Here is a 22,413-nt window from a genome sequence, read left to right as displayed (position 1 = left end):
CAGGCAACCTTTGGGTACAAGAAAATTTAAGAATAAGACACATTATACAGTAATTTTTCTCACTATTCGGTTAAGTTATCAAATTTCGAATTAACACTACAAAAACCCTTTTACCTAGCCAAACACTTTTTGTTTTCGTTTAATCTATAAATCGCATCATTACCTTGTATTAACCCAATAAGTACATATATTTTATTTCTAATACACTTCGACTAGGCCCGATATGATCTCAAAGTGTTGTACTCAGTGAGTAAGTAGGTATCAACCTAAAGAAGCAATATGAAGGTTACCGACGACACTTCGTTAGTCAAAAAACATAATCATTGACTTGTCCACAGACGCCAATCACATTTTTTAAGGTAATTGGGATAAAAAACAAACAATAGTTGTATCAATTCCGAACAGGGTTAAAATATGTACTTACCTACTACTTATACCTATCAGTTAAACTGTTTAGTTTGGCTATTTTACGTAGGTAAACATTACACTTAAAAGTAATATTTAAGTAACATTACTCGTTAGTAATGTAACCTTCATAGTTTTAAAAGTAATTTACATTTTGTTATACCTACTAAGCGCATACCTTATAATCACAAACCAAAAAATTAAATTATGTGCAATGTCGTAATTTTTTAATAGGTTAGTTTGTAGTGGCCATTTTATTGTGATGGCAACAATACGCATGGGTATTTTATAGTGACCATTCTATTGTGTTATCGGCGAACCATGGCACGTTGTGTCACGCGAATGCAACGACCTTTTTAAAAAAGTAAAATACGTCGCACGACTGTCATTTGTTTTTTCTAGGTTTATTTTTTTAATGGCGTGCCAGTATGTTACATAGTCTTACCGTCTTATGTGTATGTATGAATAACCTATGTAATCAAAACCGTAACTTTTTTTACTTATAAGTTGTTTTAAAATTCTTCGATCTTGCGGCTTTTCGGCGGGAAACGGGAACGGGACAGTTGCTTTCTTCATTGAGTAATCTAAATAATTAATACGAAGTGGTGTTTTGTGGTTAATGATCGCATTAAGTTAGTCGGAAGACATTCGCGAGTGTTATTATATTGGAGTATTCAATAAACAAAGTGTATCTGCCTATTTTCGCTTCGTGCTGGGAAGCCGCTTCATAACTCAAAAGTTTATGCGGACTTTTGAGTTAATTCGTTTGGGGTTCGGAGTAGGAGTCTACTCCGAGGGTGGGGGCTTAGGTTTCATCATCATCACCTTTCATCATTTCATTAATCATCAAGAAAAAAAATACGTCAGACATGGCTGTATGGGCATAGTTCCCTTTGCCTTACCCTTCGGGGAAAACCAAAACAAAAAAAAAAAATTCTTCGATCTTGCGTTTCATAAGTGAACATAGGTAAGAAACTGATTGTTTATTGTTCTTAAGACACGCTTGCTGATTCTTCGCGGCCTTTTGTTTTACACTGACAATAAAATTAATCTCTCATCCATCGATACCATGGTAGTTTTTCTTTACAACATTTAACGTACAGTATAGAGTAACATAGAGTAATTTGTAACCGCTTTTTGTTTTTATGATGGTGTACAGTGACAAGTTTCCAATGAGGTACTTTCCAGGCTACTTTCCCCAAAAGAAATGTAGATGGCGCTGTTCAGATTTAACCTGATAGGGGGCGAACCTATTGCCATTAACCGGGCCCAAATACCGGAAATTTATACTCATAAAGTCAAATTCAGTAAATGATTATCATATTAAAAAATCTGTTCTCTTTTGAATATTGTCTCAGTACTTAAATCTTTCTTTTTTTTTCTGTCTATTGTCCAGCAGTGGGAGACCTTAGGCTAGATAAGATAAAAATCTTTCTTTAGTTATTGTATCGAGTTACAAAGTAGACTATGTACCAAAGTAAAATCCACATAAGTAGTAGCTAGTTATATCATATCACGAATGTTGTGACGAAAACGTTTTTTAAGCAACCAAGTAATTCTGACGACGGATATTGTGCAACTTAATTACTTGCAAATGTTTCGTGTTTCCTCTAAATCGGGTATGAATTATGTTTCATAATAATGTGGCTTTTATGGCCAGAAACTTACCTAAACTTGATATTATTCTTTTCAGCTTCTCGATTACTATGTCGTTTTTTTTTTGCCGTGACTTATAAGTTTGTCTCTAACGACCTAATATATTAGAATATATAATAATACACAAAATCTGTATTGTCTAAATTACGAACCTACTTGTATGCTCATTTGTACATGATCAATAACTGGGAGACAGAAGTAGGCTGTAGGGTAGTAGGGTCTTAGGTACTTAATAGCAGTATGAAATCGCGATAAATTATAAAGTTATAATTTTACTCTGTCGTGTCGTTAAAGCATATAAACCCAAGAAACCGCATGTTTACCTACACAATAATTTTCATGTGACTGATCATTACCACACACACTATAATATATATAGCGATAAGGCCGCCTTTGCCCACCTTAGAATAAGTTTATCCTGTAAATGTTTTGTGAATTTGTGTGCAATAAAGTGTTTTATTATTATTATAAATTACCTGATTGTCCTAAAATTAAAATGATACGTAGTCGTTACATACTGACACCAGGGTTGATGGGGTTGATAATTCACCTCACAATCCACACGATAGAAGAAGAAGATCGACCTAAAATATTTTGTTTATTGATTAGTAAAACGACATCTGTTTTAAAAGGCGATAACTCAACATCATAACATTATCTGAAAACCTATATTTACTTACGTGTTTAAAATTGATTATTACCACACAAGCGTATAAATTTACAATACTAATTAGTGTATGATATTGCATAATGTTTTCATCTAGAGAAAATTGCAATTAGAAGTAGACATTAATAGATATTTCACACGCAATAGCTACCAAATTGACTATTGATCAATCTCATCTTTTGATTTGACTATTAGGATTAGTCTTTATCCACTAGGTTATTGAAGCAGTAACATTCGAGCATAAAATCCATTTGTCAAATATATAGTGAAAACAATCCCATCAAAAACATAAATGTGAAATAAGAGCCAAGTTCAATATTACGATATACCTGTGCCTTGATTGACTTCAACGACAAAAGAAGTGAGATCTAAATGGGTGCCAAGTTCAATGGTCAGTCCTGAAATTTATTTATAACAACATAAAATATAATTTCTTCTTATAACTTAAGATACTTACTTAAAGGTTGCCTGGAAGAGATTGCTACTTAGCAATAAGGCCGCCTATTGTACTAATTCTATTTCTCTTTTGTTTTGTATTTTGTTTTTTCCTGTTTGTGCAATAAAGTATTTGTTATGTTATGTTATGTTGTGTTATAATATATTGTAGCCTAAGGTCCGACTTGGCTAATTATTCTGACTATTTAGGATTAGTCTTTATCTACTAGGTTATTGAAGCTGTAACTTTCGAGCATAAAATCCATTTGTCAAATATATATATAGAAAACAATAACAAATATATGATCCACTTTGATATGTTATTAAGTAGTAAAGCATAGCTACCTAACTAAAACAACAACAAAATATATCATGTAGCTATGCGATATTCGAGCCTATTGTACCTCTTTTTATACGTGCAGTTTGTGGGCTAGATATGTGCAAAAATCATATAATGCTCTCCGCGTGCAATACAACAACGCATTCAGGGTGCTGTTGGGGTTGCCTCGTTTTTGTAGCGCGTCAGGGATGTTCGCTGAAGGGCGCGTTGATTGCTTCTACGCCACAATGCGCAAAAGATGCGCGTCCCTGGTGCGCAGGATACGGGCTAGTTCCAGCAGCGTCCTGGCGATGTTGGCTAGCAGGTTGGACTGTGTGTACATGTCTCGCTGCTGTGCTATTGCTGGGGGTGTGGCAAGGCGGTGAGTCGTGGCTCAACTCTCCCGTACTTATTTAATTATATTTCCTTATTCTACTAACCTAGTATATAAGTTTTGTTATTAACACATTATGAGTCCTAGTAACTTGAATAAAGAATTTAAATTAAATTAAAAATTTAAATATGTGAAACTTATGAAGGCAGTAAAATAATAATATGTTAGGAAAAAGTATATACTATAATATCTATATCATATTCACTGCAGCATAACAGTTTCCTCTATTTCATATTTAAGTAAGTATCTACGAGCTACGAGGGTCATCATTACAATATTTACCTTGAATTCCTTTACATATTATTATGTTAGTATAAGTTTAGTTTTTTTTAGTATAAGTAAATTAGTTTTTTTAGCATGGAGGTAGGGCTGGCAGGGAAAGATCTAGAACGACGTCGTACATTGACCAAATTGGAGATGTCCTTAGAAAAGGTTCAGTAAGATCTACTCTGAACCGGCGTGCGTGTCTGAAACGATTGATTAATGTGGAGGAAACAAAAGAAGTATGTCAGGATCGAAGCAAATGGGTTGTTATACCCCGGTGGGAAATAGGCGTGAGTTTATGTATGTAAAAGTTTTACTAAAAGTACCTCCCTAGCTTTAAGTACTTACTTGTAATTAATTGACTATAACAGAAACGACTATAGATTGCTCCTAAAACACTCCGATTAGTACCAGTTAAGGATCTGTAGATACTAAATCTAAACTAAAAACTTTATTTTCTTTTTCTAAATGATCAATAATAATAAAGAATAAGTCTTTTTTTAAATCTCCCCTGCTGCAAAGACAGCACAGCCAGCGGTGCATGGTCTTCACTTTCTTACACAATTTCACGGCGCGCGCGCACCCATGAAGCGACGATTTCTCCGACACTCCCCGCGGACGTCCTGCGTAGAAACTATGGGGTGGACTCATCATGTCATACATTATTGATCAAGCTTGGTAATCGTACAGTTAGTGCCCGAATGTATAAGTAACCACTTACCCTAAAAGTGCCTTGATATGCAAGAATGGTAGTATGTATGTATTTATGTACGTATAAGTGAATTTTGTATATAAAGTACCTTATGGTTTCCTGAAAGATATCACTTGAACCCTCCAATTCACTGTGGGATGCCGGAGTCGTGGAGTTAATTAAGAGACGTGTCACTTTTAAGACGGTCGTTTATTGACTGATTGAGTAAATATATAAATATGTACATACCTAATTAAAAAAATAAAATAATATCCATTTATTATTTTAGAACACAACAAATATATTACAACAACATCACAAGACAAAAAGAGAAGACAGGTTTATGTGTGTGCTTTTTGTCTTGTGATGTTTGTAATATATCTGTTGTGTTCTAAAATAATAAATGGATATTATTTTATTTCTTTAATTAGGTATGTACATATTTATATATTTACTCAATCAGTCAATAAAGTACCTTTTTGCTCTAATTAATTGCACTTCTACGGAAGCGGCCACAATTATTCAATCAGTTACAGTTAATACTTGTCTAAGCCTAATACGGTACCAGTCTATTAATTAACTAAAGGAAACGCGTGACTTCTGATATAGTTTTTGATTAGAATTTCCTTAAAAATCTGTTTTAATTCGACATTATTACGTCGGTGGAAAAGTACGTTATTACTTCATAAACCTAATTGATCGAATGTAGTCTAATATAACGGCCTCACGATCCGGAGGCCCAGGGTTGGAATCCCGGTGCGGACATATCACAAAAATCACTTTGTGATCCCTAGTTTGGTTAGGACATTACAGGCTGATCACCTGATTGTCCAACAGTAAGATGATCCGTGCTTCGGAAGGCACGTTTAGCCGTTGGTCCCGGGTACTACTTACCGATGTAAGTATGTAGTCGTTACATGAGCTATGTCAGGGGCCTTTAGCGGCTCAATAATAACCCTGACACCAGGGTTGATGAGGTTAGTAATCCTCCTCATAACCCACACGATAAGAAGAAAAGTCTAATATAAAATATTTATCTTCGCTGTATAATGGAAACGTTTTGATAACATTAAGAAATCTAATTTAATTTGAACTGGCTGTCTACGTTCAAATACTTTTGACTTCCTAAAGAAGAATTCGCCTCTGTTCTGAATTCTCGCAGTTAAGGCATCATATTTGGCATTATATTCAACTTGTTGAACTACTTAAATCCCAACATATGTACTTACTGTACTTATGGAATATTCTTTGTAAATTGCCATAATGGTAGGTATAATCTGAACCATGTGTCTACACTCAGCGGGATCCCCTGTCTGGGAGACATAAGAGTGATGCAGAGAATTAGATCTGAATTTGTTCTACTGAATTATCCTGAAAACAGAATTTGTTCCGTTAAAAAAACGGAAATACAAAGTTTTCTAACCGACCTCCAGCCAGCGGGATATTTCCCAAAGTTAAGTCTGATGAAGTATAAATTGGTATTAACTTTTAGATCCGTATTTATTCTGTTCAACAAAACAAAAAAACTACTTCTGACGTCCTTACTTCAGCTACAATCAAGCTGCAATGAAACCTCCAGTCAGCGGACTTTTTGTACCTGATACATAGTTTTTTTTATATTCTACTCACATAATATCTTTCAAATTCTATACTTTTTAATTTAAGCACTAGATGTACGAATAGGTAATTTAAGTGAAATTATAGTCTTAAATAGGTTATTTTTTATTATTTTAGTGTAAAAGTTACAAAAGAATGTCTGTCATTGAGAGAAAAAGTCCGCTGACTGGAGGTTTCATTGCAGCTTCATTGTAGCTGAAGTAAGGATGTCAGAACATTTTTTTTTGTTTTGTTGAACAGAATAAATACAGATCTAAAAGTTAATACCAATTTATACTTCATCAGACTTAACTTTGGGAAATATCCCGCTGGCTGGAGGTCGGTTAGAAAACTTTGTATTTCCGTTTTTTTAACGGAACAAATTCTGTTTTCAGGATAATTCAGTAGAACAAATTCAGATCTAATTCTCTGCATCACTCTTATGTCTCCCAGACAGGGGATCCCGCTGAGTGTAGACACATATCTGAACCGCATTTATTTGATTAAAAATCCACTCAAGCGCAAAAGTCATGGCAATCGATTTATCATACCTTTTCATTTATGCCTATTACTAGCTATATATCAGACTGCAATATATAACATAGCATAAATATCCTAGGTTATACCTATATAATGTTCCACTTCTAGGCACAGGCCTCTCCTCAATTAATCGGAGGGGGTATGTAGTATACCCTACCACACCATAGTGCACATAATATCCAATAAGTAATAGGTATAATTACGTCATAGAATAAAGAATAACACTACGTACAGAACGGCAACTCTCCGCTCCCCACCAGCGTCTGAGCTAGGTTTACCTCACCCCCTCGAATACAGTTTAGTCTTAAATCGTATGGGAGTCAGACGTCACCCACACAGATACGCGTGTACGATAATGTCAATGTGTATTGTCTGTGTAAAACGAGGCTGTTTGTACCAAGTCTCCGGAGTGTGCCTATGTCCCAATTCTAAAAGCATCTGTCATGTTATCATCCCATTACAGTCTATACCTAGTCATACAGCCAATATCCTAAAACGAATGTACAGTCATGAGCAATATCATGTACCCAGATAGAACCCTGTCGCACTATCATATTTGACATTTAATTTTAATGAGGCTTATGGTTAAAGTCAGAAAAGTTAATGTGACATGGTTGCAAAGTGTATACATATTAGTACTCGTGACCGTACAGCTATCGATAACGTGTCCCCCTTGTGGGAAAGAGACATGCTGAATATAACCCAGACTGTAATTTTAATACGTGACCTTCAGAAAGCATGCGCTTTGCCATTTGGTTTTTGGCGGCTTTTACAAGCCATAACGGCTTTTTAAATGCGATTGTAATAAACGCATCAAAATTACCAGGTAACCCCTACACCGAGTTTCATAACATTCTTTTGTACAAGATTGGATTGTAAGTCTGTGCAAGATGCCAATTATCCCGTCAAGCGGTTATCTCAATCAGTGTTCTTGTTCTTACGCATCCAATGCCAAAATCATAGATATTTACCACAAATAGATTTTAGATGGGCTGTAAATCGAATAATGATATGGCGGCGTGTTTTTGACATTATTTTCGCAATTTTAATGGATGAATTATTGTAGTACCTACCAATTTTTTATTCCGATTAGGTACCTATATTGGTGTTAAACCACCAATTACGTGTCCTGACATAAGGCTTGAGTGATAGGCATTTGCTAGGTAAGCGTACTCTAGACCACTCTAGGTCACTTACCATCAGGTGAGATTGTGGTCAAACGCAAGCCAAGTATATTATTAAAAAAAAGAAATTGTTGCTTATATTTTATATTATGCAGATTGTTCTAAGTAAAATAGCCATGTATTTTATACTTCCAACACTTATTTACATCTTAAAAAAAACAAAATAATATACAATGTGTCAAACAGGAATCCCTGCGTAGTCAAACATCCCCTCCCCCTCGCTTCACCCGCGCAAAGGTCCCCATGACATGACACTCACCGCGTTGCCACATTGAATGGCGATTAGTGTATTTTCTCTTAAAACAATCTAAGTAAATAGTATGGTCCATTTCAGATATCTCGGTAGCAAAACCAATAAATAAGTCATGAACGGATTCAACAGCATACAATCATAAAAAATATCGTAAAAAAAACCCGTCCAGCAATTTCAAGTCTCGTCCAAGATGTACAATTTATAAATAATAGCATCGGTCTATTGTTTCAATATGCAAGTAAGTAAGTACAGTCATGAGCAATATCATATACCCACTTTAGAACCCTGTCGCACTAACATATTTGAAATTTAATGTGACTTACGGGTCAATTTGTCAAAAAAGTTTATGTGACATGGTATCAAAATGTATACATACCTATTAGTACTCGTGACCGTGCAAACGAGGTGCAATTGGGTAGTTTCCTAGGTCAAAGCTATAAATTACAAAATTTTGATTACAAAATAAAGACAAATCTAAAGGTGATCAAACATTTTTTTTATTTACTTAACTTATTTATGAATTTTAATAAAGAAAAATGTAATAAAAATTACGACGTTTTGTCACGTTTTTCTATGACGTCACATGTTGCTTTTTCATACAAATTCCATAGTCATTTCGTGTTTTGACGTTTAGTAAAAAGTAACTGATTTGACTAGTTGGAAATCAGCCTATTATAAATAATAGCATTGGTTTATTGTTTGATTGATCCGTGCTTCGGAAGGCACCTTAAGCCGTTGGTCCCAGTTACTACTTACTTACTGATGTAAGTACGTAGTTGGGTAATTCTCACCAAATCTCGAAATTCGGTCGACACAACATTGTGAAAAAAAATGTTGTAAATTAAATGGTTTTTTTCAACAATTTCATAGTATGCATGTAACTTGATATGTATAATATAGTAGGCCCCAGAAAAAAAGTACTTAAGTTTTTCTTTTGGCCGAAGTTTTTCTAAGCCTTCGGGGTCGGATTTCATTTTCTCTCTGCGCTTTCTATCATACTCTTTTTTTCTTAATTGAGCTTCTTCCATGGACAACTTCTTTCTATTTGCAGTTATTTTCTCTAAAGCAACAAAGCAATGCGAAAATTAGGTTAGCAAGAAAGTTAGCGAAAGAAAACTTAAGTAGACAAATCATTCCCTCATAAATCGTCATTCCCTCACCATACATTTTCATGAGGGAATGATGGTGAGGGAATGACAAAATCGAAGAAAAACGAAACGATCTCGTAAACATACCCTTACTTTTAGGCATGCGACTTTGTGTTAGTAAACTACTCCCAATACCAAACATTTCAGTATAATTAAAACTTAGATTATTTACTTACCTCTTATTTTTATTGATTGTGGAGTAATGACGTTAAAAAAAGTAGACTTTGAAATAAATTTGCTAAAGCTTTTCGCAAGAGAAAGTCATGCACGCACCAGGTGAAATCGGCATTTTGAAACATTGACAGTATTGTCAACTATCAAAAACTAATGATAGCATTCCAAAATCATTAAAAGTATGATTATAAATCGACTGTCGGTAGATGTGTGAGGGAATGATTACCAATCATGGGACACAAGTATTACAATAAATTGTACCCCCTTTTATTAACTTTTCATTATAAATGGCAGTAGATAAATGAAGATGTATCATATTTTAATAGTTTAGTTCAACTTGCAATCAGTTATATTATAATTTAGTTGATTTTATTCACTTGAATATATTATAATCGGGAGTGTGGGACATAGTGAGGGAATGATTTTCAAAGATATATTTATATAAAAAAATTAAAATTTGTTCTCATTGGGTCACATTTTGTAATATCCATAGTTAGCAGCAATGATATACTTTTCAAAGAAAAAATAATATCCCTTTTCTGTCGATTAGTTTTTCTGATAAATTCACAGGACTGGAATTTCGAGATTTGGTGAGAATTACCCAGTTACATGAGTCATGTCAGGGGCCTATGGCGGCTCAATAATGACCCTGGTGGGTTGATGGGGTTGGTAATTTAATCAACCTCACAACCCACACGATAGAAGAAGATTGTTTCAATATGCGAGTACGTACAAACGAGGTGCAATTTGGTACAAAATAATATTCGCATTACCAACGCGGCTCGGATGATGCAACTTCTTCGGTACAACGACCCAGTCGTACAGTTTTTACTACAAACGTTTAGTTACTTATACTCGTCCACACCTTACTTCAGAACGCGTAATCTATTTTATAAGAAGGAAACGCGGTAGCCCAGCAGACTTCCTTACAGTACTTACAAACCAGTAACTTCTTCTTCTATCGTGTGGGTTGTGATGTGGAATACCAACCTCATCAAACCTGGTGTCAGGGTCACTATTGAGCCGCCAAAGGCCCCTGACATGACTCATATAACGACTACGTACTTACATCAGTAAGTAGAAACCGGGAACAACGGCTTAACGTGCCTTCCGGAGCACGGATCGTCTTACTTTCGGACAATCAGGTGATCAGCCTGTAATGTCCTAACCAAACTAGGGACCACAAAGTAACTTTTGTGATATGTCCCCACCGGGAATCGAACCCACGACCTCCGGATCGTGAGCCCAACGCTCAACCACTGGACCACGGAGGCCGTTCATTGGACAAACCAGTAACTGATTGCTCTACTAATGGTGCCGATTTAAAATGACGTTTCAAAGTGTGTATTACCAACTGTATAAAGATATTTTTGAATTTGATTCGGGTAACCACCAGCCTAATTTGAACTTAACTTGACAGGAATAAATCTAGCTACATCTCTTTCTTGTACCTGTTATATACATTTTACACTTTTGTATATATTTACAGTTGTGCTTATTTACATAAGTATACATTGCAGCAATATTGCAATTTGTCATTTGCGCATATAAAAATAAGTACGCAATGCTAACAAATCTCATAAAGCAATATTGCTTTTTAGATGAATTGCTTCGATGTGGCCTTTTTAATCCCCATGTTCTGTCTACTTTCCTGGTAGGTATCTTGTCCCTGTATGGTGCCTCATAATATAAGTACCTCGGGATGGCTCAAAGATTGGTTATAAGTGATTTTGTGGCCTTTTTAACCCCCATGACGCCCTAAGTCAAGTTAAACTCATAAATAGGTTGATAAAAACATGCCTGAACATAAAACATAAACAGCCTATATACAGGGTGTTAGTGACACTGTAACGAATACTGAAGGGGATGATTCAGACCATGATTCTGAGTCGATATCAAGTGGAATTTCCTGTCGGAGAAGTTATGAAAATTTTAGAGTTTATTTAAATTATTTTCCGTTCCATACTTTTGCGACGGAAAATTCCACTTGATATCAACTCAGAATCATGGCCTGAATCATCCCTCAAAGTTTTCGTTACGATGTCACTAACACCCTGTATACGTTTGCTCGGCAGAAGCCTCTCCTAAATCAAACAACTTATTCAATTCAATAAAATTATACAAGATCAAAATAGTATGGCTTCCCTTGATCCTTTTAATCTTTAAGTCGGTATTAACAACACGCCTACGTGTTAGAAAGTTCACGTCTTATCCTTATATAGTTTCTTGCTTCATTATTGCATTTTCAGAACGTCGTCACCAACATAAGTTGAGTAACAAAATTTGAATTTCGTTTTATATATGGTAAGATGTCGAATTTCGCAGACATTGCAATATATTTTCAGGGATGTTATACAGTATTTATTTATACTCGAACACTTGCAATAATGGTGCTGATTCCTGTACTCACCATCTAATTTTATTTTAAGTTATAAGTTATACCTGTCATTTTTCTTATCCTCCGAAAAGGAAACGGATGGGTAATCGACAAGCATAATTTAATTATGGAATACGTTACATGTCAATTTTAGGCAGAAGTTTAAACCCTCCCAAAATTTTATATTGGCCAATAACCCGACAGAAATAAGTTGACACCACACGTCACGGATTACATATGAGCGAGATGCCTATTTTATTCGCCCGGGTTATTCATTCATTTTAAAATTGACAACTGTTAATTTACCATCCCTCTCCTTTTCGGCGGATAAGAAAATGACTGGTATAACTTGAAATAAAATTAGGAGGTTTGTGCAGGAATCGAGGCCATTATCGCCTAATATTATTACAAGAATATCGCAAATGCAGAAATACACAAACATTTATATAAGCAGGCGAAAGTCTCGCACTAGAAAGCGAAAAAATGCGATAAAAATGTGGATATTTTACATTGTACTTGTGTAGATAAAACGTTACGTTTATACCGTCTGCCTAGATATGGATCTAGTTTTCACAATGACGAGTATTATGGCTTGATAACAATAACAATGCTTTACATAATTCCTTGGCCGCTATATACAATGAAAATGTACTAATTGGCTTGCGTTCTGTTTCCTTCTTTCTCCTACTGCCGAATAACCTGAATACACCGGACGCACTTGGTAATCGAGTTAATTACCTACGTCGTCGGTAATTTGGTCTGCACGTACGGTTGGCCACACGCGTGCAATGTGCTCATAGGTCATTGCGAATAAAATTAAAACGGACTTTTGTGTTCGATGTACGTTGACTCACAAAATCTATATTCGAAAATTAAAAATACCCACTCTATGGATCCGCATTCATTCATTCCTTCATACAAAAGACATCAACGAGATAATTGTTTTTCTTCCATAATAGTACCTTAAGTTTAAAACTACTGAGCCGACTTTAATAAAACTTTTATTCTTTGTCTGGCAGTAGCACACTTCGGGATAGATATTTTTTTTACATTTTATTTTTATATTACAATATTATATCAAATCATAAAAAATATTAGGGTCAATAAATAGATTAAGAGTAATAAGGATCCGACAATGTGTAGACGGTACAATGTACCTTTGCTTCTTATAATGCAGTGCCCGTAGCATGATAGCAAAGACATGCGTCTCATAAAATGGTATAGGGCCTACTTTTACTATGATTCAGTTATGTTGCCAGACAGGTTACGTAGTGAGCGATACTCATTGGTTCACGACTTCCTTCGCTTGCTTGTTTATGAAGACGATTTTAATGTCAGTAGTTCACGCATAATGATGTAACTTAATAGGTACCTAGGTACTTATATTAAGATAGGATCTACTTGATCCGTTTTTATTTTAGTTGTGAACAAATATAGTTCCTCCACTTTGATTTCCTATAATGTATTGTGATTTGACTCACAATTTATTTTATTTATTTACTTTGTTTCAGCTCTGGAAAGCGGCAACTCGGCTCCAATGTCTTAGCCAGGTAAAACCATAGACATATAAGAGTATGGACTGGAAATACCTACAAAAAAAACGTGCCACTTCGTCGCATAAAATGGCGGCCTTTACTAGGGCTGCAAGCTGTTTCAATACTAGGATTACCATACTCGTACCTACTAGGTATAGCATCTTCTTCTTTGCGAGTCGATGGCGATCGATACTAAATTTTTGCTGACCAATAATAGGTATAGCATTATAATAATAAGTATTCATAAGAGAACAGAAAGGGAAGGTAAAGGGTAATTAGGTGGTGTACTGTATTTTTCGTGTATGTTTTGTGTAAAACTTGTTCTTTTTGGTATGTTGTGTGCAATAAAGTATATTTGTATTTGTAAAGGGTTTGTCAAGATTTATCTAAGTAGTTTCCTTAACAACTCTATAACATTGATTACATTCTTTATTGCGCACAATTCGAATCCACCTGGAGTGTATAATGAAACATAAATTATAACGTAAATCTAGCAAGCATTTATTAGCAAGTATTCATTTCACTCATTATTTATTATGTAACTACATTATATTTACAATAAATACAAATCTAAACAGTGTCAATTTGTTTAGAAATTGTCTTTGTGACACCCTGTCACATTGCATATATAATTATTATACGCTTTCGGAGAAAGAAAATGTAAAGTTAAAGCAAACTTTCTTATTTCTTGGGAATACTTCTTTGGCAAAGGTAAACCTTGAAATTTGTTTACCTGCCTTTTCAAAGTCTTGCGGTCCTGCCAATTCTTCCATCAATACACTTTGCCCTTTATTATTTGATTTTTATTCTGCAGATCTTCCATAATATTCTTCAAATTGGCTATCTTTTAATTTTTTCATCGCGTCTTCTTGAACAGACTGAAATAAAGTTTAATAATAATGTTAAAACAGTGTATGTACTAAAATATATCTGATTTAAGTGCATTGTGTACCTGGTTGAATTATACTATATCATGTTAAAAATATAAAATTATTTGATAAATACCTTTTCATGTACTGACTTATGAGACAGACGTACGGGCAATGGCAGCACAGACGACGTTGCAGCTGTGGATTAGTTTTCCAATATCACCTGTTTCAGTAAATCCAGTCGACAATTTTGGATTGAAAGATGGCCTGAAATGAAAGATAACATTCATTTATGTATATAAAATTTGTATAACTCATAATTGTTTCGACATATAATAGTTACAGACTAAGTATATTAAGTACATAATAATATGTAGTTGAATGATAGATAGTATAAACATGTTGTGATAACATGATACAAATATGTTATCTATCTAGCCAGTAGTGAGATGATGCAAGCTAGGCTGAAATTTAAATATAAATTTAAACACCAACAGCCTCTCTCTAACCATCGTCTTCTCAAGCTTTTATTTCTTGGAAACCTGTTAACGTAAAAATTATTATTTTTAATAATTTTTTTTCTATAAAGTTCAATTAAAGTTCAATACTAGTTATTACTAGTATTCTTAGCCAGTATTATTGGCGCAACACTAATTTGACTATGACGAATAAAGATATTGGAAAACAAAGGAAAATACGGTTTGTAGTATGACAATTACTCAAAATATATAAAGGTTTAATGCAAATTCATGGCTCAGTTGCGTTGTAACATCAAAATCTATAGGATTGTTTGTATTATTCAATGAATACGGGGTAGTAACCTATGAAGTGACAAATACGGTTGATTTCTGTCCTTTCTGGCACCACACTGTACAATACAATACACGGACATGTTGAATAACACTTTTTTCAACTTCAACTTCGATTTAGCAAATCAAATCCTCGTAATTTATCCGCAAAACACAAAATACGATCTCATAAACAGCTACTTGACAGCAGAAGTACCACAAAACACAGCGCATAAAATGGCGAAAAATGGCACGCACCTACAGCTGTTGTGACGTCATCACAAAATGTTGCCATAACTAGAAATAACAAATATATATTTATCTCTTTTACCAAATGAAATTTTGTACTAGTAAAAAAGAGACAAAACGATTATTGACGACCTGTTTCATAAACTACTCATATTTGTATAAGATGATGTTTATATAGTAGAACAGGGCGCCTCCATATAATTTCCTATCTCTATGGGTAAAACCTTATCTTTTACCAAAACACAAGTACTAACTCTTTGCTATGAATATAAAAATGATCACACTGACACCTAGCGAGTACAGCGTGAACTAAAAATACAGCGCCATCTATTGAAAGACGATAGAACCAATTGGTTGCTTGCGACTCGTATTAATTTCACACGCGACAACATCCACCTTAAGTGGCGTTGTAGTGATTTAACATTAAAACGATAGATGGCGGTATGCGCAATAGATGTAAATTTTATTGTAACATTTCTAACGGTAACATCAATGTTTTTTATATTTTTCTCTATGATAATACTTATTCAATAATCTAATATGCTGGACTGGGAGTAAAACAAATCCATCTTTATAGAGATTTTTTTATACCACTGATAATAATAATTACTGTTCTGTTGTTGTATGATACCGTTCTGTTCTGTTAGTTTATTCTATTCTATTCTAGTCGATCTGATAGTGCGTGAGTTTTGACTGTTCGTCCATGAAAGTATTTTTTGTATGAAACATCCTAACCACGCATGAGGTCATACGTAATAAGTACCTACCACGTATACCAAATAAAATATGCGTCACAGGACGAGAAGAGAGGTGAGGTGGCACAAAATTAATGGTCATTGGACACTCGTGCTCTTCGTCCACGATACATTTATGTACCTTACGCTCATATGACACATACAATCTCTAAATATCCGACGCAACGACTCACAACATCACAAGCCTGCTGGGCTCAGCTATCATCATACAGAAATACCAGGTTACCACTAATAATAATTACATAAACAGTCTAATCTTGGGTATGTCCTAATCTTACTACTCCTTCCCTCATTCTTCCAGAGGGATGAAAGAACAGTAGGTATAAATAGATATACCTTTTAAATTTATGATTGTAATTATTAGTGAGAGTGTTTTTCATGTTATTTATAGTCTTATGTTTCTTTTTTCATTCATAGTTTATTTTGTATATTAGTTTTTATATTTTTTTTCTCGTCATACAGCGCATTAGCATAGAAAAAGGAATAATACTACATATAGAACGGCAACTCTCCGCTCCCTACCAGCGTCTGAGCGGGGTTTACCTCACCCTCCTCGAACATAGTTTAGACTCATATCGTATGGTGTCAGACGTCACACACACAGATGCGCGTGTACGATAATGTCAATGTGTAAAGTCTGTGTAAAACGAGGTCGTTTGTATGAACTGTCCGGGGTGTGGCATTAGGTTACGCTGTAATGTTGTATAATACTTTTATAAATAAATCATTACCGGGAACGCAAAAATATCCTACAATCTTTGGTCTTTTTGCAAATATCCAGTTAGAACTTACGGAAGTTAGCGACATACGTAAGTTCTAATTGGATATTTGCAAAAATACAAAAGATTCTAGGATATTTTTGATGGGCTACTGGTGTTCGAATATCTACCCTGCAACGCTGGTATTATTGTTGACAGTCAGCTGTACCGCTCGTCGTCATTCAACTCGTCGGGCTGCGGGTCTGGCGGCGAGCCGGCCGACGATATGTACTCTGATGTCTCGCTAGAGGAAGACGTACAGGGTCTCAACTTTAAGGTAAGATTGATGATTCTTATATGATAAACTCCCGCCTATTTCCCACCGGGGTAAACAGAGACTTTTTTTTTTGCCCCGAGAAGGAGCAGGCAAAGGAACATAGCCTGGTCAAATGAAATTTTTCTTCATGTGATTTCTTGAATTTGTTTTCTGTCTTCAAGAGACTATGGAATTCCATTTGCTTCGACCCTGACACGCTTCTCTCAATTCAAATTCAAAAAATATCTATTCAGCAGGTAGTTACACTTCGATTCGTCATTTTTTACATAACGAACGTCGAATGTCTCATCCACCTAAAACTACTGCAGCTTCTGACGGGGAAACAAAAGAAGTTAAAGAAAAAAAGCTGCAAAAAAAAACCTCGGCACAAGACTTAGTACCCTGTGACGATTTAAAAAAAATATATTATTATACAACTTAGTAATTTTGCTACCTAATATCAGTTGCCAAACAGTTAATCTCTAAATAATCACTAACCTTATACCTTTTTTACAACGTTTCAGTTTAAATACTGTCTTAAAACTGTTCAAATGTAAATTCTGAATGTCAAATTATTTTATCTCCTTCAATGTTAAGGATTATTTTAGAGCGCCAATCTAAGGAATTGGCTGCAAAATGCCTTCTCTTGTAACTATTCTTCTCGCGCTTAATGTAACCGTGACCTCCTGGGATATTAAGAGAAACGTACAGGATCAGTAAATTAACCCGTGTTACTGATATTTATTTATGCTAAAAGCGTAAATTTACGATTTACATATATGTACCTGGAATGACCTGGATTTAAAATGGTTAATGCCTCCTTTTTACTTTCACTTCATATACTGTTAGATAGAAAAGAATCGATCGACTTAATATCAACTGATACATCACTATGCTGATGAACGTCACATCACTGGCTGATGTATTTTGACAGATATAATTCTTAGAATAGAATAGCGTATTGAACCATAGAGCAACACTTTGCATTGAAGTTATTGTGTAGTGTTGTCTTTGTTGAAATATAATCACTAATTGTACTGAACTGGTCGTTCTGTTTAATAATAGGTACCTACTTACTTAAATAAACGCAGTCTGAAGTGAACTAAACTAATCTTTAATTACTTTACCAACTAAATCATCTAGCGCAAAACCGGACGGAAGAGAATGTAAATATTATTTTGTATGTATATTACGCAATTTTCTACTAGTTAGCCTTCCTCTACTACCATACCTTAGCTACCATAACTATCACTTATTTGCCCAGTTAATTTCTTTATAAACAAACTGTTCTGTTTACCCCCATGCCAGTGACTTTCCCTCTACGCAGAACTATTCTTGTTATAGATAAGTACCTAGATAGGGATCTCAAGATTTTTACCGTTTTTAGAGTCTCTTTAGTCCTTATAGGTATATAATATAGATAGAGCATGCATGAAGTCTTTAACCCTTTAACGGGCAGAGACCATGGGACATTGATGGTTCATAATAGATAGTATGACACCTTGGAATCGGAACGTCATTAGACGTTGTGTCCTTAAAAGTGTTAATGAGAGTGAAAGACGCGAAAGCGGTGGGTCAGAATCGTAGTAAGTGGAATTCCGTGGGCCCCAACGAGAAATAAGCGGGACTTTATGTATTTATGTAAGTAGCTATAACAATAACAAATTATTTCGTATTCAAATGTACCTTAGGTATAATTAGCCAAACCTCTCCTTTTAAAACACTTCCGAAATAACTCATGCCTATTTCCCACCGGGGTAGTTTCCCAGCAGATTGAGCAACTATTTAAATCATAATATTTGAAATGGAAAAACAGTTCCGTAAACACCGGAATGGAAAACGGCGTGTTATGTGCAGTGCTAACTAAGTATATATTAGCCGAGCTATTAGTAAGCAAGATTACTCATTTTCACATCCATTCATGACAGGTCTAACAAGCTAGTCATCATTTCTGTGGAAACTGTGCGAATTACGTGGAAAGTGTTATCGCGAAGTCCTCGGTCTTATTGTTTATCGTGTCTCCATTTTGTCGACTTCCTTCCGTTATACGTTGTTCAGGTTGATAACAGCAAAGGGATATGACACGATGGTATTGTAATTTGGCAGCATTACATTTTTAAGGGTTTCAGCACAGGCCTAAATGATTGTCGAATTTGCTTTCGAATTCATGTTAGGATCATAAATGATTATCACGTGCTTAGCGGTGAAGGAAAACATCGTGAGGAAACCCACATTCCCGAGAAGTGCATTTTCAGTGGTATGTGACCTAACCTGCATTGGGCTGGTTTCCTCTTCACGGGTTGGAAGGTCAGACAGGCAGTCGCTTCTGTAAAAAACCGGACCTGTCAAATCTTCAGGTTAGGCAAGCGGACCCTGTGAAACACGGGATAATGCTAGGAAGATGATGATGTTATTATATAAGGGTTATATTATATAAGTTGTCTTAATTAGGCAATTAATGCTAAGGAGCGTTTCATTCAGTGATACATTCCCGGCAGTAAAAAGGTGATGACAGTTTGGAGAAGCTGATTGTGGTTGGGAACACTGAAGGCAAAAGATCGCGTGGTCGTTCACCGACTAGATGGACTGATCAAGTGAAATACTCGTCGTCATCCAAGTTCTACACAGTAGTAAGGGAAGCGCTGGACAGGAACCGGTGGAGGCAGATCATACGCTCCAGGTGCAACCCTGTTGCTGACCACGATCCTCAGATATGAGGGACCGACCAAGAGAGAGAGAGAGAGAGATACAAAAATAATCACTTTGGGATCATTCTCAGGAACAGCACATGTCTGGTTTCACCGCACACACAACGATGTTGATAAGCGTTAAACAAAACCCAGCATGGAAAAAAAATACAGAAACGATATTATTCAACATTATTTTTACATAGCACCTATTATTTAGTACGTATCACTTTGAAGTACATCGACATTATACTTACCCTACGTAAAAAACACAAAATAATTATGACTAATCGATCGATGCGCGTACGTATATAAATATGCATGTGCCATTTCTACTTCCCCGAGTGCAAGGTCGTGCTTGGCATTCAGCCAGGTTCCAAAATAAACCGCCAATAATTTGCTTTTACTCTTAGGTGACGACATTTTGCGAGTATGTTTATATCGTAGGATTTATTTTAGACAAGTAACTTTTGTTAGTATGGAGAGAGGTAATTCATAATTAATTTATTCGCTTTAAAAATGGTAGGTACAGTTTGCAGGTGGTCAGCATTTAGCCTTAGGTCAACATTTTTAGTTATGAAAATTATAATATGCAAATAATAGCCCAGGATACGAAAGATAGGATAGGGTAATAGTAAATAATAAAGCTTTTAGTAGGTAACTATATAATGATTTATCAAAAAACAACTTAAATATTAGCTACCCTGAGCCGAGGTTTGCGTCCAGCTGCGCTTTCCATTTGTCAATCAATCTACGCCAAAAAAAACTTAAATGTTTTGCCCAAACCCTCAGCATACATACATAAACTCACGCCTATTTCCCACCGGGGTAAGCAGAGACTATGGAATTCCATTTGCTTCGATCCTGACACTTCTCTTGCTTCTTTCACATTTATCAATCGTTTCATACACGCACGCTGGTTCAGAGTAGATCGTACTGAACTTCTAAGAACATCTCCAATTTGGTCAATGTACGTCCTGCTAATTTTTCCCCTGCCAGCTCTACCACCAATCTTCGTTTTATATACTGCTTTCGTAATCCTATTCAAACAAAGACCGAATTATTATCCATTCACGCGACTTGTTAACTTTATTTAAAGACATAAAGAACCTCCTTAATACTGATTATCATGCATAAGTCCTGTACAATGACCTCTTTAGAACATCGACATTGGATATTTATAATTTATATATAGCGGCAAAGGAAAGGGTCTAAACAATGGATCGTGCCGGTCCATTTGATAGCACTAGATCGACAGCAATGGCCGCCGGAAGCGGGCCCTCAGCTGCGCGTGCGCCACTTCCGGTCAGATGCGTGCGTCCTATATGTTAAATGATTAATTTAATAATAGAATCCGGTTCTAGCTACGAAGATTATATTAATAGGGAATCTTCTTTTCTCTCGTGCGGGTTATGAGGTCAATGACCAACCCCGTCAACCCTAGGGACTTGAAAGAGGAGTTACGAAAGCTTTTATGGACATTTTATTTTAATTTTCTACGTATGAGGTAGTTAATTTACTTACAGTAAAAACACGATAGACTCATAGTCAACGGAAACCAGTAAGGAAAATTAATCCTTACAACTATGACGGTAAGAAAACGTGAAAATGGATTTCTCTCGTGATTTTTACTTTAGGAACTTCACACTGTATTGTGGCGAACAATAGACGAGTCGAGAAACTTAGTGCCTAGTGCGTACCTATAGGCAATGGGCCATTGCGATTGTTAAAGACGTAGTTACTCAGAGCAAGTTACCTGTTTAGTAGGTACTTACTGTTTAGATTTCTCTTCTAGGTAATCTGTGGTTGGATAAGTATTGTGAATGTTCCGTGTTGCGCCGGAGCAACATATATTACTGTTCTTTACTTACCTACTTACTTGTTGACGAATTGGGAATGCCCTTAAAATTGTATAAGGGATTATAGACGGCTTACCAACTATCACGTTAGTCTAACAGAAAGCTAGGTGTGGTGTGGGTACTTCGTGCACCTTGCAATGGATGTACCTCTGACTACCCCATTGGGATATAACCTTGAGCTTGTGTTTAGTTAAAAAAGTTCAGTACAAAATGGCGATTGAGACATGCGGAGGTAGCAAAAGAAGTATGTTATAGGATCGAAGCAAATGGTATTCCATTGTCTCTGCTTACCCCGGTGGGGAATAGACATGATGAATGATCGATTACCGAACTGTTTAATGAGTGCCATAAGGGAAGATGTTTACCTTTGGTGGAGTGTGCCCGAATTGGTACAGAACGGAAAAAATAGAATTGGAAGCCGGTGATATGTGAAATATATTATTATCAGAACCAAAGTCGAAATTTTGTATTAAATTATATTATCTTATAAAGCACACACACACACACACACACACACACACACACACACACACGCACAGTGGCTGCAAGTTGTC

General features: G+C 35.6%; 1 protein-coding gene and 1 long non-coding RNA gene across 5 annotated transcripts in view; one reads left to right on the top strand and one right to left on the bottom strand.

Moving 5' to 3' along the window:
• LOC126372481 (rab11 family-interacting protein 4) overlaps positions 1 to 22,413 on the top strand; it is a 120,802-nt gene that overhangs the window by 60,004 nt on the left and 38,385 nt on the right. For all 4 annotated transcript variants that reach the window (XM_050018274.1, XM_050018273.1, XM_050018272.1 and 1 more), the window contains 2 exons: positions 13,615 to 13,653; positions 17,217 to 17,334. In XM_050018274.1, the coding sequence (XP_049874231.1) occupies positions 13,615 to 13,653; positions 17,217 to 17,334 (157 nt within the window). The remainder of the gene's footprint in view (positions 1 to 13,614; positions 13,654 to 17,216; positions 17,335 to 22,413) is intronic.
• Positions 14,384 to 15,892, bottom strand: LOC126372592 (uncharacterized). The gene is made up of 3 exons (XR_007567182.1): positions 15,329 to 15,892; positions 14,644 to 14,774; positions 14,384 to 14,516 (listed from the first exon to the last, which is right to left on the bottom strand). It is a non-coding gene; the product is annotated as an uncharacterized LOC126372592 (long non-coding RNA).

Source organism: Pectinophora gossypiella, chromosome 14 (assembly GCF_024362695.1).
Source record: "Pectinophora gossypiella chromosome 14, ilPecGoss1.1, whole genome shotgun sequence".
NCBI classification, from domain to species: domain Eukaryota; kingdom Metazoa; phylum Arthropoda; class Insecta; order Lepidoptera; family Gelechiidae; genus Pectinophora; species Pectinophora gossypiella.
This window is presented reverse-complemented; position numbering and strand designations above follow the sequence as displayed.